Here is a 19,093-nt window from a genome sequence, read left to right as displayed (position 1 = left end):
ATGGCGAGTTCAATAACAGACTGAATCTTTTTGAAACACGGGAGCCGACGCTTACGCTCTCCGTTCTGCGTCGTGGTCCTTGTTTAGACGTCGGTCCTCAAATCACGGCCACTACGTGTTCGGTGCACGCACGCTGACATTCCTAGTGGCATTGCCAGACGTTCACGTCATTCCTTTGCCTGTCCGTAGAGGCTTGGTTAAGATGTCGCTGTCGCGATGTTAGGGCCAGGAAATTGATTACTTTAAAGTGATTACTATTAAATTACTTTCTACAGGAAAGAGAAAACTGAGAAAACAGCGCCATCTATGGTATTCTACTTGGCAGCAGGAAGTAACAGGACTCGGGAAGTCATCAAGCGGTAAAGCATGATGCCGCTATCAAAGAGAGAGAGAGAGAGAGAGAGAGTTAATAATATGTAGAGAGCTTAGCCTAGCGGCACGCCTGACACCCTACTTCTAGTAAGCGATGAAGGATGAAAGAAAAAGTGTCAGATAAAACAAACACGGCAAACACGATTGGTCCGAAGGGATATGTAACGCCGCCAGAAGCGTCATAGCACTGGAAGCAGTGATTTGGAAATGGTGGACGATGCATGCCGTCAGCTCACGTAATACATGTGTAGCTGGACCTTGTTGCAAGGTTTTTTGGCCTGCAGCAAGCTAAGATAATCTGCGCTGATGGTGGCTGCTATTGTGATAGTGTAAGGATGGTGGTGCATAAAATTTCAGGAAGGAAGTTGTCGGTGTCTCCGTTTACACTTTCATAGCGAATAAATCTGAAAGCACGTACTTACACCCTTACGAAAGAAAAGGTAGAAGGATAGGGGCGGTAACTACGTTTCACGCAGAGTAAGCTGCGAAACACGTCACTCAGTCTCTAAAGAACAAAATGAATCGGTAGACCCATTCAACTAGAATGCTATTCTATCGAATGTATCCCCTCTCCAATCATCGATTGAACTACTCAGCCTATGTGCCACAGGCACAGGTTATTCGTAGCCAGCTGCAGAGTAAAATGTGTCTTTAGGTATCAATAGTTACAGTACTTTCTTGAGAGACGAAAAATGAATGCGTCTGTGGCCTGTCATCAATCAAAGAAGTTCACTCACCGAGGCTTGACTCGACGACAAATGGTATGATGCCCTCCGGCCACAGCAGTTGATCATTCCTCACCACTGTACGCTGCAAACGGGCAAAAAGCTGTCGTCAGTTTGCTGTGCGGTATGTTTGTCTCTGACGCTCTTTTCTAACTGTCAGCACCATCAGCGTGCTTGCGCAGAGATGATGTCGACCTTTCTAACCACAGCCTCTGAGTGTCGCCATAATGTCCTCTGGACAGTCGTGAACCCACGTGAGCCGCCTCTCGGTTGCACTGCAGAAGAAGCAGTGCGTGCGCTTTGTGCTCTCCCACAACAGCCCCCGAGGGAGAGGATCAAAGGGAAAATCTGTATGATGACTTTATTTTCAAAATTCTTAATACTACAGATTTACAATTCATTATAATTTCGGGGGGTACTTTCATGCTGCTTGTAATTTTCGACGTATAACTGTGCCTACTAAATACATCTAAATATGATTACTAGGAAAGACATGTATCCTTCGTCACGAATAGATGATGCCTTGACTGCTCCTAAGCGCGAAGCATTTTTCAGCCATCAATCTGCGGTCTGTCTTGGCAGGTCACTGTGGATCCCATGCACTGTGATAAGACCGTGTTTGTAACACCTGACGGGCTTTACTCATTAAAAGTTATTCCAATTGTCCTTTACAATGCGGCAGCCTCAATTGAGCACATGATGTATAGCACCCAATGTTGCATTACCAAGGGCTTCTTACAAAAACAACACAGCCTCATTAAGTGCGCAGGTAGGATCTGACAAAAGTTGAAAAAAGAATAAGTAGCGTAGCACATTACGCAAAGATGCGATGCGCGTCTATTCCCCCAAAACGTATTGAGGGAAACCTAGCAGACTTAGAAACCTAGTTTAATAGAAACCTAGCATTTAATTGAAGGCCCAGCTTGCGGTTCGGTTAATCGAAGCCAAGGCGAGATACTCCAACGACTCACTCCCTAACTTCTTCAGCAATAACCCTGATAGATAGTGGCGGTACTTGAGCGACACGCACAAAGACTGTCCGAGATATCGTTGGGTGACCATATCGTCAATGATGCAACGAAAATAGCCGATTTAGATTCACTTACTATTTCCACTCAGTATTCACAGAGGAACATCATACCACCACGATTAATAATTCTCTTCCTATTGTGTATGTCGATTTCGTTACTTTCGAAGGTGTTTTTTCTTCGTTACTGAATCTAAAGGCTAAATCTTCCGCTGGACCAGACGGTATACCTAGCGTATTGCCGCAGCGGTGCGCTCAACCTATTGCCCACAGGCCTTCCCCCATATCTTTCGTCTTTCGTTCGATGATTCGAATTTTCCAGATGATTGGCGAACGGCTCTCGTAGTTCTTGCCCTTTAGAGCGGTGATTGCCTGCATTTTGAAAACTACGGGCCTTTATCGATAACGTCCGGCCCCTGTAAGCCTTTAGAGCGTATCACAGCGCTATACATAACGACTTTTCTAGAAGAAAGCAATATTTTTACTCCCTTCCAGCTTGGTACCAGAACAGACCTGTCGACCAGCGCCCAACCCGTCGCCACTATTCATAATTTCCCAACAGCACTGGAGAATGACAGCCAAATTGATGCTATTTTCTTAGATTTAAAAAGAAGTCTTTGACTGTGTTTGTCATGGTAATCTACTCAAGAAGCTTTCTAGCATTTGTCTACCCATTAATCTAATTACCTGTATCCGCTCCTACGTCACCAATCGGAAATAGTTTGCTCAAATGGAAGGTTGCAGCTCTGAATTTCTGCCTGTAGCGTTGGGAGTCCCCCGAATGACATCATTTCATCAGTTGACATATCCACCATAAACTTAAATCTCTTTGCCGATGACTGCACTCTTTATGAGCAAATTAAATGTGGAAAGTACCAATAGTGCTCGCAGAACACCCTAATTCTTATCTCTGATTGGTGTAACGCCTGGTCGATGTAACTAAACAGTAGCAAATTGGTCTTTATGCCAACTTCAAATGAAATTACTTCATTCACATTTAGATATAAATTAAATATTAATCGCATGATCGAAGTCGGCAAGTTTATATAATTGGGAGACACAATTACCAGTCGACTATCATAGTCTAGCCATATCGAGGACGTTTGTTCAGTTTCTGCTAGAAAACTGGGATTTCTTAGACACAAACTAAGGAACACGCCGTCACAGGTCAAAATTCTTGCATGGAATACTTTTATTCGACCCCATCTAGAGTATACGAGTACATGCGTATTTAAAGACCCGTATTTTAAAAAGGATGTTTATAAGCTAGAAATGGTTCGAAGGAGAGCACTAAAGGTAGCAGCAGTAAGAGTACAACGCCTATCCCAAGCTTGATTCGCTTTTTTCACTGATGGCTAATAACGATATCCAGCTTTTGGAATAGCGCAGGACTCAAATTTCTTTTCTTGCTCCACACTCGGAAGCCTAATGTGAATCCTGGTATATACCTTTTTCCAAGTCTTTCCGGCCGACCAGGCATAGCTATAATCACGATGCGACAACATACTCCGCACATACAAACCTTTTTAAACATTCGTTTTTTTTTTTTCGTGAACCATCAGCGAGTGCAACGCGCTGCCTTCAAATGTTTCTTTCTTTTTTCAGAACGTGACTTTCCTGACTTTTAAAAATAAATGTACCATTTCGTGTACACTTCACCGTTGATAGCGCCATTATCATCATCATCAGCAGCAGCAGCAGCCTATTTTGTGTCCACTGCAGGATGAAGGCATGGAATCCTGCGATCTCCAGTTACCGCTGTCCTGCGCCAACCGATTCGAACTAGCGCCTGCAAATTTCTTAATTTCATCAACCCACCTAGTCTTCTGCCATCCTCGGCTGCGCTTCCCTTCTCTTGGCACCCATTTTGTAACCCTAATTGTCCACCGGTTGTCTAACCTACACATTACATGACATTCCCAGCTTCATTTCTTTCTCCCAATGGCAATTAGAATACCGGCTATGCCAGTTTGCTCTCTGATCCACATCGCTCTCTGCCTGTCTCTTGATGTTACGCCTAACAGTCATCGTTCCATCGAAATCCTGGCTCAGCCAGGAGTCGTTAGAGAACTTCTTGCAATACACATGCAATATTTACAATTACGTGTCACACTTGAAAAAATTATGCATGGCTCTGCTATCGCTAACACCAGAGACCAGCGGAGCTGAGGGAAGGCTAGAAAAGTAGTGCCAATCTTTTACACTGCGAGAAAGAGGGGCACCGAAGCGAGCGCGCAGGTTTTTGTTCGAGCGCAATGACATCAGACCACCTGTGTCTCCGCCACGCCACTCCTTGTCCCCCCATGGCTCCACCCGCCCTCGCGGTGTTATTATGCTGCGCGATGATATTTTTATACTTTGCTTTCACTCTCTCTCAGCTCTCTACCCCAGCTCGGCGAAGCTGCGGACGTCAAGAGAAATCCAGCTAGGTTCTAACAGCTCCACTGTAAAATGTATGGATGAAGACCTACTTCTTCGTATGCAGATATCACACAAACAATCCATGAATATTATGTGCACGAAGTTTTTCGAAATTTGAAGTTTTCGGAATGTACATCAGTGTACTCATTATTGATGCTTTATGAGATTTTCTCATCCTCATTGCAATGTTGCATCATACCAAGTGATTGGAAGGTGGGGAGAGTGGTTCCTTTGCACAAATCAGGTGTGTTTAGTTCACTAAATTACCGACAGATATCATTGACCAGTATACCTTGCAAGCTAATTGAGCTGATGTATCTTTTCTTGAATCTAACTCATTTTTGTCTGCTTGTCAACACGATTTTTGAAAATAATTTTCTTATGAAACGCAGCTTTCGTTATTTAGAAACGACTTATTTCACGCTATGGATAATGGTTTCGTCGTCGACTGTATTTTTCTAGATTTCGCTAAGGCATTTGATTCAGTCTCGTATCAGCTAATCTTCTTAAACTTGATATGTTGAGACTCGAGGCCGATGTCCTAGGTTGGATTAAATGCTTTCTTTCTAACCGCTTTCATTGTGTTTTGGCTAGTGGTCATTATTTTTCTTTCGCTTCAGTGACATCAGGGGGTGCCTCAGGGGTCGGTTTTAGAACCGTTACTTTTTCTCATATACATCAATGATCTGCCTACCCAAGTGTCTTCTTCTATAAAACTATTTGCTGATGATTGCGTAATATATCGCATAACTTGTAATCCCTGTGGCCATACAATAGTACAGACTGACCTCGATAGTATTTCCCGCTGGTGTTCCAATTGGCTAATGAAACTTAATATTAACCAATGTAAAAGCATGTGCGTGTCCCGACTGCCTTACTGAACTAACTCTGCTGATTACGCTCTTAATAACACACTCCTAACCACCGTGACTTCTTGCAAATATCTCGGCGTCGTTATAGCTCAGAATCTATCGCGGACTTTGCATGTAAACTATATTATCAACAAGGCTAATCGCACTCTGGCTTTCTTGTGTTGGAACTTCTCACGCGTCAATACTACTGTAAATCTCCAACTATACAAGGCCTTGGTGAGACCCAGACTTGAATATGCCTGCTCAATTTGGGATCTTGACCACGTAACACTAACAAACCTTTCAGAGCTTGTCCATAATCGCAGCACCCGGATTATTCTTTCTAACTATAGTTGTCATTCTAATGTCTCATCAACGAAACTAACTCTTGACCTATCTGACCTCGCTCTGCCCCGATAGTGTTCTCAACTATGCCTTTTCCAAAAAAAAACTTTTTACTTCGATCACATACTTAGGGAAGAATTGCTTCATCAGCCATCGTACGTATCATCTCGCATTGATCTTTCCTAAAAAGATGGTGCACCCCTTTTCCGCACAAAAATATACTTAGACCCACTTATACCAAGAACCTCGGAAGGCTGGAACCACTTCCTTGACTCCATCACTGCCATCACTAACTCCAAAAATTTCAAGACTGCCATTACCGCTCGCATTTGTTCTCGACCCTCCCCCCCCTCTCTGTAATACTTTGAGCGATTGAGAGTACGAAAATAAATGAATGACTAAACAAATAACATAAACAGATTGGCTACTTCACTTCGAAAAGCCACAGTATCACCAATATGTTGGATATAGCAAAAGTAAATAAATGCAAAATGACTATTTACCGATTTACTCAATTATCTAGGTCAGGAGGAGCGCATACCAGCAGTACACTTATCTTTAATTAGTTATTTATGTATTTATTATTGATACGGTTTATATACTGCATTCATTTGAAAGTTGTATCATTAGAATTTATCCAATAGTTAAGTAATTCATTAGACGCATTCAGCTCCTTATGTTGCGGTGACAAATTTCAAATTCCAATACCTCAGGGAAAGCCGTCTTTGCTATAACAATGCGTCGTTTGATCTAATAAAACTACAAAAGTAATCACAAACAGCACAAACTTCGACGTACGCGCTAGCGGCATACAAACAGCACAACTGATAACAACAGCATGAGTGAGCGACGGATGTTAGCGGCGGTACTGCTGTCGCATGGGCTGGCATCCAAGGCCCGGACCTTTCCACACTTGTCGTCTCACGGCAATGTATGTCGCGTGCCGGCCCTGAACACACTACCCCTTCTAGTACACTTTAGTAATGGATTAACGCGCGCACACCTCACGCTATCTAGAAGGCGTCCTCCTGCGTCGCTCTTGAGCACGCCGTAAAATATAACTGCACAGGTGTTTGCCGATTCCGTCCTTCATCAGAATACGGGAGCCAGTACCGGGACGGAAATGAGGCCGCGACCTTTCGCTCAAGCCTTGGTAGTGACACTGAGTTTACAGGGAGCAGTATAATAGGCAGCTGCGCCTGCACGCGTGATCTGTGACAGAACCGTCGCCAAGGAGAGTGGCTCACATCGTCTGAGTTGTTTCCAGGCAGGAGTATGTCGCCCTCGAAGAGTCCCGTGGATTCTAGCGCCTGGTTGCCTGCGTATGCGAAGGGGGGGAATAAAACAACGTTACTCGATCAGAAACATTTTCACAGGATGCACACTAGGTGTTTCTTTCCACGTGGAACTGATTTATTATTATTATTATTATTATTATTATTATTATTATTATTATTATTATTATTATTATTATTATTATTATTATTATTATTATTATTATTATTTAGAAGATGCCACGTCTAGGCACCTGTTGTTAACTTTCTTTGCTGCCTTTTGCTGCTTTTTGGTAGGTGAGTGGTCGATGGTCGGTGGTCGGGCACTGCAAGGAAAATGTTCGTTCGTTCGTTTGTTTATTTGCTTGTTCTTTCATTCTTTAGTTCAGTCGCTCGCTTGCTCGTTTGTGTGTTGCTTCAATCGCTCGTTCGTGTGTACGTTCGTGCTTTTCGCTGACATTGACAATTGTTGTCGATAGTTTCGGCACAACGCTTGCTGGTAGGCTACCTAGCTAAGTAGGCATTATCCCGCAATGTTATCAACGATAATTCCCCAAATTAGCTATAATATTCTAATTCGCTTGGTAATTATTGACTTTCGGGCACATGTAATGGCAAAATCAAAGCCGGAATTAGGAATATTATGCCTGCTTGGCATGCAATACCACTTTCGATAAATGGCCTAAGTACTACTTTCGATATAATCAGCAGTAGCAGTACGCTATTTTCATGTCCATTGCCAACGACAAAGGTCTTTTCGATCGATTTCCAATGACTCGTTTTAGGTGCAAGTTGATCCAAAGTTATAATTGCAAATTTTCTCATTTCATCGCTCCGCCTAATTCTATAGCGTCCTCGAATGTGTTTCTTTCCATTGGCACCCATTCTGTCACTCCATAGACCACCGGTTATCTGTACACGCATTGCATGGCCTGCCCAGCTCCATCGTTTCCCCTCAATATCAACTAGTATACAACCTCTACTGAGGCTTGCTCTCTAATATACAGTGCTCTCTTCCTGTCTTTTAACGTTACATCTAATGTTTTGCTTCACATGGTTCGTTGCGCGGTTCTTAACTTCGCAAGCTTCTTTACTAACCTACCGGTTTCCGACCGATAGGTTAGTACCGGTAGAATTCAATGATTGTACACTTTTATTTTCAACGATAACGGTAATCTCACGGTCATGATTTGGTAATGCCTGTCGTTCGCGCTCTGGCCAATTTTTATTCTTTCCTAAATTTTCTTCTGATGGTCAGGGTCACCTGTGAGCAATTTACGCTCGAAATTTAACACCTTAAAATTTGCTGCGAAACATATAGACGGTCCAGTTAGAAGTTTCCTAAATGCTTGCTTCTAACAATTGTGGATGATACTAACTGAAATGCCAAGATATTTTTCCCTAAAAAATAATATTGCGACGAAATGCTATACTCCATCGCAGCAGTACCTTGCAGTACATCCGAAAGTACGAACCTAACTTATATGTAATATCCTTGCGCAGCGGAATATAGTTCCGGGCGTATGTAATTGGCTGATTCGTCGCGCCGCTAGAAAGTTTTATTTTTGCAATCGGTACGTGATGCGGTGCAGCGATATACGTGGCATGTGAGGACCACCTTCGCGCACGCATGTTGCATACTGATAATTACTGCAGCAGTCACCACCGGTAACCGTAATAACCAGCCTAAGCGTGAGAACCTAGCACCATGGCACCTCCCACAGAGCACCGTAATTAAAGATTCACCAGAAGTAATGGTTATCATAAGTAATGATTGCAAAGAATACTGCGCACTTTATGACAATTCGCTAGTGCGTAGTTCCCGCCCTAATTCCTTTTTTATGTTCCGTATAAAAAGAAGCACCTCGTGAAAGGAGCTACCGAGTGTCGCGAATGGTTGTATGAGATTGTGGTGGAGTCCACTACCTGAATTGCGAGTACACATTTCTCCCACACCTAAGACAGAGACTTCTAAGATTTAAGTCAATAAGAAATGCCGATTTAGTTTAAAAACGCAGATACAGAACGCGCATTATAAATACCATGTGAACAGGAATAACTTTCGCGAACAGCTTTCTGAAATAATGGAAAAGTTTGCGCAGAGAAGACTAAAGCCTTCATGTTGCGCAGGAGCAACACACTATACTCCCATTTAGCTGCACAGCATTCAATTCATAGCTTCGCGAATGCATCGCTTCAAGTAGATCGCAACATGTGCATTGGATCTGTACATTCTTTTACCGCAACAAGCTGGTTTGTGAACTCTGAAACGCGACTCTCCTATATAACATACTGTAAAACTATTGGTCACGTCAAGTTTCACCCCTGCGTCGTTTAAAAGGCGCATCTATAACGCAGTTTCCCAAGAATGCCTAATACCGCGTACAGGGGCGTGTTCTCTATACTTAGGGCTATACAGATGTTCAGTTTCGCAGGTCATGCAACTTGGAGAGCACAAAACAAATGATCTTTGGGAGTACCAGGACGAATACCAAGGAAAGAAAATCCCTGTCAAGGATGACATGGGATTATAGATTACGAAATGACATTTGTAATATTCATAGGGCCCGCATATCACGGTGACTCCGTTGCTATAACGTTCAGCCAAGGCGCACGAGGCGGCGGGCTCGGTTCCCCGACGCGACGACCGCATTGCTAGGCTGGCGAGACGCAGAAAACGCTCGTCTGCCTAGATTTTGATGCATGTGAAAGAACCGCCCTGCAATATTTTTCCCTATTTCCTTTCGCCAGCGCAGAGTAGCAAGTTAGAGCGTACGAGCTCAACGAATGCGCTTTTACACATTTAAAGTCATCTCTCTCGCTAAACTCGAAAGGTTCATCTTTTCAGAATTAGACAAAAATCAATATGATGATATGTAAGTGAATCGGTAATGGTAAACCGATCAATCAAGCAATTAATCAAATGCTGGTTACACCCCCCGGCAACAGCTACGGAGCATTCGTACTGGGGCACTTAAAGAGTAACACGCTAGGCGATATATATTGAGACGACAAATTTGATACACAAAACAATGTGAGATCGAAAAATAAACAGGGAAAGAGAAACCGGGAGGCGGCTTAAAAGGGAGTCATTAATACAACGTGATTATCTACATATATACAAAACACAGGCAACGAACCCTGAAATACTTCAGTAAAGGCAGTATATACAAATTACACGTTTTTTTTGGAGTCGAGTGATGGCTTAGTCACTAATGCGAAAAGGCCGCGCTGGAAACGCTGAATGTGTCCCGGTATATTTTTGCGGCACGGAAATTGAACATGAACTAAGAAGCTTTGGACATCGTATAATGCCATGTACCACATTATAGAGGAACTGAAGCTCTCGGAAGGTCTGATATAATAGGTGTTGGCTTCAGAGGTGTGAGCTGAGGTATACTTGAGAAGACGGGACTATGGTAACCAGAAAGGCAGAAGCGTTGCTTGAAAATATATATTAATTTATTCCGCACGTGTTCAGTGAGGTCACAATTAGATTTGCACGCTCAGTTCCATACTACCGAGGTATGCTCTAGTATAGTGCAAGGCATAGAGTATAATACAATTTCAGAAAGGCAACACGGGAGTGGAAGCCATGCGATATGCGACAAACAATACCAGGAGCGCGAAGGACACGTCGTATCGCTCACTTAGCCTGTGAAGAGAAGCTTAGCGTATAGTCGAAGTACACAGCAAGATTTTTCATTTCGTCCACCCTCACGGTCAGTAGATCATCCAGGAGGGTGTATGAAAATTGCACATTGTGTATTTTCCGCATATAATTTATTACCATAGTTTCGGAGGCATTTCAGTTTGATTTATTGTTTATGAACCAGTTCGAGATTGAAAAGACGCCTTTTTGGAGGTCAACGCAGTCGTGACCACTGTTGACAGTCTCAAACAACTTTACATCATCAGCATATAGAAGCAACGAAGAGTAACGAATTGTTGACGAAGTGTCATGTATGAAGAGCGGGAAGACATGAGGGCACAGAACAGATCCTTGAGGAACTCCGCCGGCAACTTCATAGCTAATATCACCCTGGCTATTAAAGCCAACGAAGCACGATCTGTTGCTCAGCTAGTTTGATACCAGGGCAGTGATGGAAGACGGTGGGTCCATTTGCATAAGCTTTGTAAGAAGGCGCTCATGGCAAACTACATCAAATGCTTTACTTAGGTCAAAGTAAAGCGCGTCTAATTGGCCCCTACCATTTACCACACTGGAAGCATGGGTTATAAATGTGACTAAGTTCGTTGTTGTGGAGCGCCCCGTTACAAAGCCACACTGTCCCTCTATTAAAAAGTTCTGAGCACTAACAAAAAGCAGATAATGCAACACAGATTGAAACATTTTTGACGAAGCGCTGAGGATAGATATAGGCCAGTAGTTAGTAGGGCTCTACTTCTGACATCTGATTTGTGTACGAACGCTACCATACTACCTTGCAAGCGATAGGAAACACTAGATTTTAAGGAACTGTTGAAGGTGCTTTTGAGAACAAATGCAAGTATGCTTCCGTACATCTTAGACAGTGCGGGAGGGATACCATCAGCGTCACAAAAAAGGGATAATTTGAGGTTCTTCATACACTTGAAAACAAGGTCTTCATTGAGTGATAGCGTACACACCGTGCACAATGCACCATGCTAAAGGGGATGGTAACTTCAAGTAAAAGCACTTATGACACCAAATACAGAACAAAAATTATCTGCAAAGCCTGAGCGATGTTCGAGACAACATTGCCATTTTCATCAGCAAGACGTACATCTTCGGCGCTCCTTTTAGAAGAGTGAGAGAGCACGTAGCTGCAGAAAAATCTTGAATTACGTGTCATGCTAGCTTCAACACGCTCAAGGAGACTATAGTCACCATTGTTATAATAAAATTTGCAAAGACCAGGATAGCGCCTAAATTCAAGACTGCACTTATCTAGGCCTGTTTGCCCCATTTTGCACTGTGCACTTTCAGTTTTATTCTCGTTTTAAATTCTTCAGAAAACCAATGAGGGAACTTTGACGTTTCGAGCGGTTTTGTTCAATATGATCATGCCATCTACAATGACCTCGGTGCACAAATTAACCTGTTCATCAATACCAGCTGTCCCATTTACGGACGGCCAATCAGGTTTTTCAGGGTAATGGCACAAACCAACGTAGTCTCCTGGGGAAAAGTTGAAGCTGCGCTTCGTGTCAACGGAACAGATGCCGCGTTCCCGTGCTTTCAGAGTTAAAGAAGCCACTAAAGGAAGGTGGAACTTGTTTGGCGCAGCCAGGTAAACGTTGCTATGTTGGGTGGAAACAGTTTCAAGATTCGTAAGACAGAGACCTACAAGGTTGCCACAGCAGTTCTCAGTGAAGTTCAGCTGCCGCATGGATCATCATCATCATCATCAGCCTGGTTACGCCCACTGCAAGGCAGAGGCCTCTTCCATACTTCTCCAACAACCCCGGTCATGTACATTTAATTGTGGCCATGTCGTCCCTGCAAACTTCTTAATCTCATCCGCCCACCTAACTTTCTGCCGCCCCCTGCGGCGCTTCCCTTCCCTTAGAATCTAGTCCATATCGCTTAATGACCATCGGTTATCTTCCCTCCTCATTACATGTCCTGTCCATGCCCCCAGTTGTTTTTCTTGATTTCTACTAAGATGTCATCAACTCGCGTTTGTTCCCTCACCCAATCTGCTCTTTTCTTATCCCTTAACGTTACACCCATCATTCTTTCCATAGCTCGTTGCGTCGTCCTCAATTTAAGTAGAACCCTTTTCGTAGGCCTCCAGGTTTCTGCCCCGTAGGTGAGTACTGGTAAGACACAGCTATTATACACTTTTCTCTTGAGGGATAATGTTAACCTGCTGTTCATTGTCTGAGAATGCCTGCCAAACGCAGCCCAGCCCATTCTTCTTCTTCTGATTATTTCCGTCTCCCGATCCCGATCCGCCGTCACTACCTGCCCTAAGTAGATGTATTCCCTCACCACTTCCAGTGCCTCGCTACCTATTGTAAATTGCTGTTCTCTTCCGATACTGTTAAACATTACTTTAGTTTTCTGCAGATGGATTTTTAGACCCACCCTTCTGCTTTGCCTGGCCAGAGCAGTCACCATGCATTGCACTTGGTCCCCTGAGTCACTAAGCAAGGCAATATCATGAGCGAATCGCAAGTTACTAAAGTATTATCCATTAACTGTTATCCCCAATTCTTCCCTTCCCAGGTCTCTGAATACCTCCTGTAAACACGCTGTGAATAGCATTGGAGAGATCGTATCTCCCTGCCTGACGCCCTTCTTTATTAGGGATTTTGTTGCTTTCTTTATGGACGACTACGGTGGCTGTTAAGCCGCTATAGATAGATATCTTTCAGTATTTTTACATACGCCTCGTGTACACTCTGATTCCGTAATGCCTCCATGATTGCTGAGGTTTCGACTGAATCAAACGCTTTCTCGAATCAATGAAAGCTATATATAAGGGTTGCTTGTACTCCACGCATTTCTCTATAACCTGATTGATAGTGTGAATATGGTCTATTGTTGAACAGCCTTTACGAAATCCTGCCTGGTCCTTTGCTTGACAGAAGTCTAAGGTGTTCCTGATTTTCTTTGCGATTACCTTAGTAAATACTTTGTAGGCAAGTGGCAGTAAGCTGATCGGTCTATAACTTTTCAAGTCTTTGGCGTCCCCTTTCTTATGGATTAAGATCATGCTGACGTTTTTCCAAAATTCTGGCCATGAGGCATTGTGTAAACAGGGTGGCCAGTTTTTTTAGAACAATGTGAACACCGTCCTTAAACAAGTCTGCTCTAACCTGATCATCCCCAGCTGCCTTCCCCATTTCCATAACCCCCAATGCCTCCTTTGCTTCTTCCGGCGTTACTTACGGTATGTCAAATTCCTCTAGACTATGCCCTCTTCCATTAGGTTCGTGGGTGCCACTGTTACTGCATAAATGTCTATAGAACTCATTAGCCACTTGAACTATCTTATTCATATTAGTAACGATATTGCCGGATTTGTCTCTTAACGCATACATCTGATTCTTGCCTATTCCTAGTTTCTTCTGCACTGTTTTTAGGCTTCCTAAATTATACGTAATTATACCATTTTCAATTGAAGCCTGTATAAGACCAACCGCTGTAGGAGTTACTTCAGGTGCTACCTACAATTTACCGAGCAACAGCCATTCACTGCCTGAACACCGCATGTCTATCAAACCAGCCTTATGATCGCCCTCTAGATCCAAGCGACGGACACATTATATTGTACTATCAGCAAGGGTAAGGACGCCACCACCTTTCTGCTTTCAGGAGGAATAATGTGGATCCCTAAAGCCCCAACCAGACGTATGCGTTGGGACGCGTCCGCGCGCGCCGCGCTCACTCGACGTCGCGTCGCACTCGGCGGAAGGAGAGGGCGCGCTCAAACGATGCACGAGTTGCCGCGCGCGTCGCCGCGCGTTTTGTCGCGGTGGCGCAGTGTTGCTAGGTGCCTGTGTTCAAAGTAGCCCAACCTTCGCTTAACGGTCACGCTAAGCAATATGCTAAATATCGCAATAAAACACAATAAATTTTAACCTAAAATGTGTTTTTATGTTTAAAAGAAATATTGCAGGATTCCTAGTGGTTCAGTCAGCTCAACTGCGACTCAATACCGAGTATTGTGAACTCCGTGAAACCTGAAGCAGCGCCGGCATAGCGCCACTCGCATGCTCTGTGCCTTATGCGTGCTGCACGTTGTGTCAGGTTCCAAACTTCGGCGATGAACATTTCGTTAATAATGCACCCGTTACGGCTGCAGACTTCAGCGGCTGCCATCATAAAATAGCAAAACCCACGCGCAACTGCTATCCCAACGCACGCAGATTGACCGGGCTTGCCTGCGCGCTGCGCAATTTGTTCCGGAAGACGCGTTAGTTCGCCGTAGTCACATGACGCGCGTCGGGCGGGTGACGCCATAGAGTTTCCTACAAAATTACTAGAGGGAACTCTGGCGCTGCAGTCGTTGTCCTACCATGGGAATGATGGGAAGTACATGGATTTGTCTGATCTTCGTGCTTGTGGATTCAGACGTTCTTGTGGCTTTGTATATTACGCTATATAAATCTTATTGTATATTTCAGCGCAATCTATATTCTTCGAAGTGTAGAAGACGCCGGGGAACGCATACAATTGCTATTAATTGCAATGATTGAGCTTGTTTATGTGCCCAAATCGAAACGCACCAAGCGTCTCAAAGCACTGGCATGCCCGCGATAAATTCATAAGTGCGTTTCATTCGCTTGTCGATACATGCATCCGTGGCTTAATGGTTTCAATATCAGGCTTCTGTACTAGAGTCCCTGTGTTCGAATCCTGCAGTCGGGCAATTTTAATGATGTTTATTTAATTATTTATTACGCAATAAACTGTTGAAAATGACGAGTTTACTAAGTCACAAAGCAGTTTGAAGCCAAAAAGGACGAAGTTTAGGCAAATCCATGTACTTCCCATAATTCCCATGCTGGGACAACCGCTCCCATTGTAGCTCACGTAGACACTAGCGCCAGAGTTCCCTCTAGTAATTTTGTAGGAAACTCTATGGGTGACGCGAGCTGCAGCTTCCGGCGCGGACGCAAAAAACCTAGCAGTGCAAAGTGTTCACGCCGCCGCGCGTCGACATGCGACGCAGCCTCCACGTCTGACGCCGTACGCGTTCAGACGCGGTGCTGCGCGTGCGGCCACGTACCAGCGCGTACGTCTGGTTGAGGCTTAAGAAAGACGTTACAATACGCAAGAAAATGCAGAATAGATGGTATTTTAGGCAAACGTCACGTTTCACTTGAACCTATTATAGAATGAGTGGATGAAACTATTTATTTATAAGTTTATTCACTCTGGTGCCTAGGCCTCGAACATTTCAATAGAACATGCACACGTCTGCTGCGTCACTGATACGTCACTTTCCCTTTGTCCTGTCTTTCGCCGCCTCCTCTCCTTGCTGCCCCTCGGACAGGGTCATGCTGTCGTAGAGCTTACAAAAAAGGGCTTGAAATACATTGGCCACCGAGACGAATACCTCGGCGTGAAACGACGCGTAGGTTTCGCGTTTCGTCATTATCGGACAATGCTGTCGAGTCCGCAGCAGACAGTTGGGCAGAGATTTACGAGCTCGTTGAGCAAGACAAGATGAATAATAATAATAATAATAATAATAATAATAATAATAATAGCTAGACATTGACAGAGGTGGCAGAAATAAGAGCAACACACGCTTGCTGTCTTAGTTCCATTCTTCTTACTCTGTGTTCATGCAGGAATATTTGGTTGGTGAGTACTAGAAAAATACCGAAATGCCTATTCAGCTCATAAAAGTACCTGCTTAATTACACCGAACACGACTGTGTGTCTACACTCTACAAAAAGTTTACACCTTTTGGGGCTTTTCTTGTCCCCAAACAATAATCGTCATCTGCCTTGCTTGCGTATCCTCTCTTGAAAACTCGGCGCTCGCTGCTTTCCTGTCGCGAATGATGCGTCAAGCTGATAACGCGCAAGCGGATCGTGACTAGGAAGTACCTGGCTCGCAGCGCTAAAGAAAGGAAATGCGGCCACGACAGATGACGAATATTGCTTGGGGACAAAATACATTGAACTTTCTTTAGAGTGCATGTACGAGAAATGTGTATTACATGCACAATAGCATGAATTCTCCTCCAATTATAACCGCTACTTTACAGGCATGAGTTTCGCGACCACTTTGTCTGTTCTACCGGCATAACATCAATGACAAATTTCTGAAAGACACTAAAATGTCATGTGACGTATCACTACACTCATTTGATGCTGCCGAAAACTTACATTATACAATAAAGAAGTGCACTGCTGCATCGTAATTTATCATTGCATCATACTATATTCCACTTAAAGCAACTACGTTGTTTCCTTATTTGTCTCAAAGCAGTGTGCTAGGTGTTCGCGAACCTAATTCCTTAGGAAACGTAATCCTTCTAATGACATGTGATGTACTAAACAACTGGTTATCGGATATGCGCCTTTATTACCTCTAGATCTGGATCCAAAAGGCAGAGGCGTTATCCGGGAACTCAAGACGAGAACACAGAAAGAACGAAACAAGAACATCCGGGCATCGTTGCGAGAACTAAACGAGATCATCCAGGCAACCAGTTAAACCTTAAGAAAATGTGGTCTCTAACCCCCAACTTTTTGTAATGGACCGCATTGCAAACGCTAATTACTGCTCAAACAGGTTACAAAAAAATATTGCTTCCTATTTCTTCCTAATGTTTGTTCACAATGTCACTCAAGCTGTAACTGCTAGTACGCTGGAGTTTAGTTTGTCATTTCCAATAGCGATGTTCAAAAGGCACATAGAGTGCACCATAGACTTGACTGTCATTTTTTTTTTTTTTGGCGCTGAGACAGGGTTCGCCTCTAGGCTTCTCAAGGCCACCGGTCCGTGAGTTCCGCGGCGCGCGTTTTGCGCCGCCTCGAGAAATGGCGTTACTCTCCGTGACCAACCCGGCAATGCCCGCAGCTTCCGGCGCGCCGCGGATGGTTGTTTATGCTAGACGAGACTTGTAACGATCCAGTTCAAAACAGGTTTATTTCGGCTCAGCAAGCTTGCACGACTTCGTCGCGTCGTGGCCGCATACGCTCCTGCATCATTCTTTACTTCAGTGAGATCGCCGTCGCAAGCGCTCAAGCCGAGCAATGCGGCGCAATAAAAGGAGAGTTAGGAAGCGCTTTCAGGAAACCGATCGCTTAGCGAGTTACATGCCCGAGCAGAAGACTCCTCGACTGTGCCGACAATGCCAGGATTATGCGGTCGTTCGCGAAAATGACAACACTGCCTCGCACCGCACATTTGCACCCGACCACTTCGACGCGTCAAGAAGTAGCGTCGGACGCTGAGCGCGCTACACTGTTGGAAGACGAAAAGCGCTTGAAGGCGACCACAGGCAGCAAAAGACGCGATGTGGGCGCAATTTTGTGACAGAAAACAATTGCGTCCATAGGGACTAGCGCGCAGTATGACGTGGTGCGGTTTCGTGTGGTGGAGTGTGTCAGTGCCAATGTGCCTTACACCCATCTTAAGATTGCGGCCAGTATCATCTCCTACCAATCTGCTTTGCCAGTCGCCATTTCATGCTTACATCTACTTTCAATTGCGGGAAGGCCAGCTATTGTTTTAACCATGTTCGTCACGTATAAATACCAATGTTGTTAAGATAAGTAACTAATTTGTATCTTGCCTAGGGCTGACCACGATAAAGAAAGAGAGGGAGACAGGGAGAGGGGCAAAACTTTGCAAAGCGATGTGGGAATCGTAGTGTCGGTTGGGCGTGTCGCTCGGGCACGGCGACCAGAATGTGTGTGTGCTTGCGCATTCCCAGGTAAAAGCTCACGACGAAGCGAAGACTGGGACCTCAAGGTGCAGCGTGTCATCAACCATCACTATTGTATTTGACCTACGGAAACATATTTGATCACAGACTGAAATAATACGAGAGTGGCCATCTATAGATTGAGAACCTAATATTTAGAAGAACGACGCAAAACACAGTTCTCTTGCGCTTTTAAGCAAAGATTTGTATTAGGTATCCTTATCAAGACGTTGGCGGGGATACATAATGTTTTGAGGCTTAGAATACTAACATATTATGGGTACGACTGAATCTCATGGCTTTAGACGTTGTGTCTTGTGGCATAATGCTCTTTATGCGTTTTACGCGAACTGGTTGCAGCCTTCCTGGCTTTATTTTCCGTTGCCAGCATTTGAGTGGCTCATTCCTTCCAGAACAGTTTTGACGAGACGCAAACCTGTGTAACAGTGTAATTCTCTGGACAAACCCTGCGTCTATAATTTCTCATTGCACACCATTATGGATGTGTCTTGATGCGCAAAATGCTGTGCGAATGCCGTACGCTAAAGACTTACAATATCGCAGCGTCGAATGGTCGGTGAGGTAATATGTGTGGTATGTGGTTAGGTAATATGTGCAGTGAAGTGCAGCATTTCAGCCGGCGTGAAGCCTGCGTTGTCACGACTGATGAATCAGGAACGGCGATGAGTCCCG

At 44.2% G+C, this 19,093-nt stretch overlaps 1 protein-coding gene across 1 annotated transcript in view; it reads right to left on the bottom strand.

The window, feature by feature from the left end:
- LOC142592591 (astacin-like metalloprotease toxin 5) overlaps window positions 1-19,093 on the bottom strand; it is an 85,635-nt gene that overhangs the window by 65,374 nt on the left and 1,168 nt on the right. Inside the window, exons 2-3 of the mRNA XM_075704124.1 lie at window positions 6,989-7,059; window positions 1,110-1,182 (exon numbers count right to left, since the gene is read on the bottom strand). Of these exons, the coding sequence (XP_075560239.1) occupies window positions 1,110-1,182; window positions 6,989-7,059 (144 nt within the window). The remainder of the gene's footprint in view (window positions 1-1,109; window positions 1,183-6,988; window positions 7,060-19,093) is intronic.

Source organism: Dermacentor variabilis, chromosome 9 (genome assembly GCF_050947875.1).
Source record: "Dermacentor variabilis isolate Ectoservices chromosome 9, ASM5094787v1, whole genome shotgun sequence".
Taxonomy (NCBI): domain Eukaryota; kingdom Metazoa; phylum Arthropoda; class Arachnida; order Ixodida; family Ixodidae; genus Dermacentor; species Dermacentor variabilis.
The sequence above is the reverse complement of the archived record's forward strand: the minus strand, read 5'-3'. Positions and strand labels throughout refer to the sequence as shown.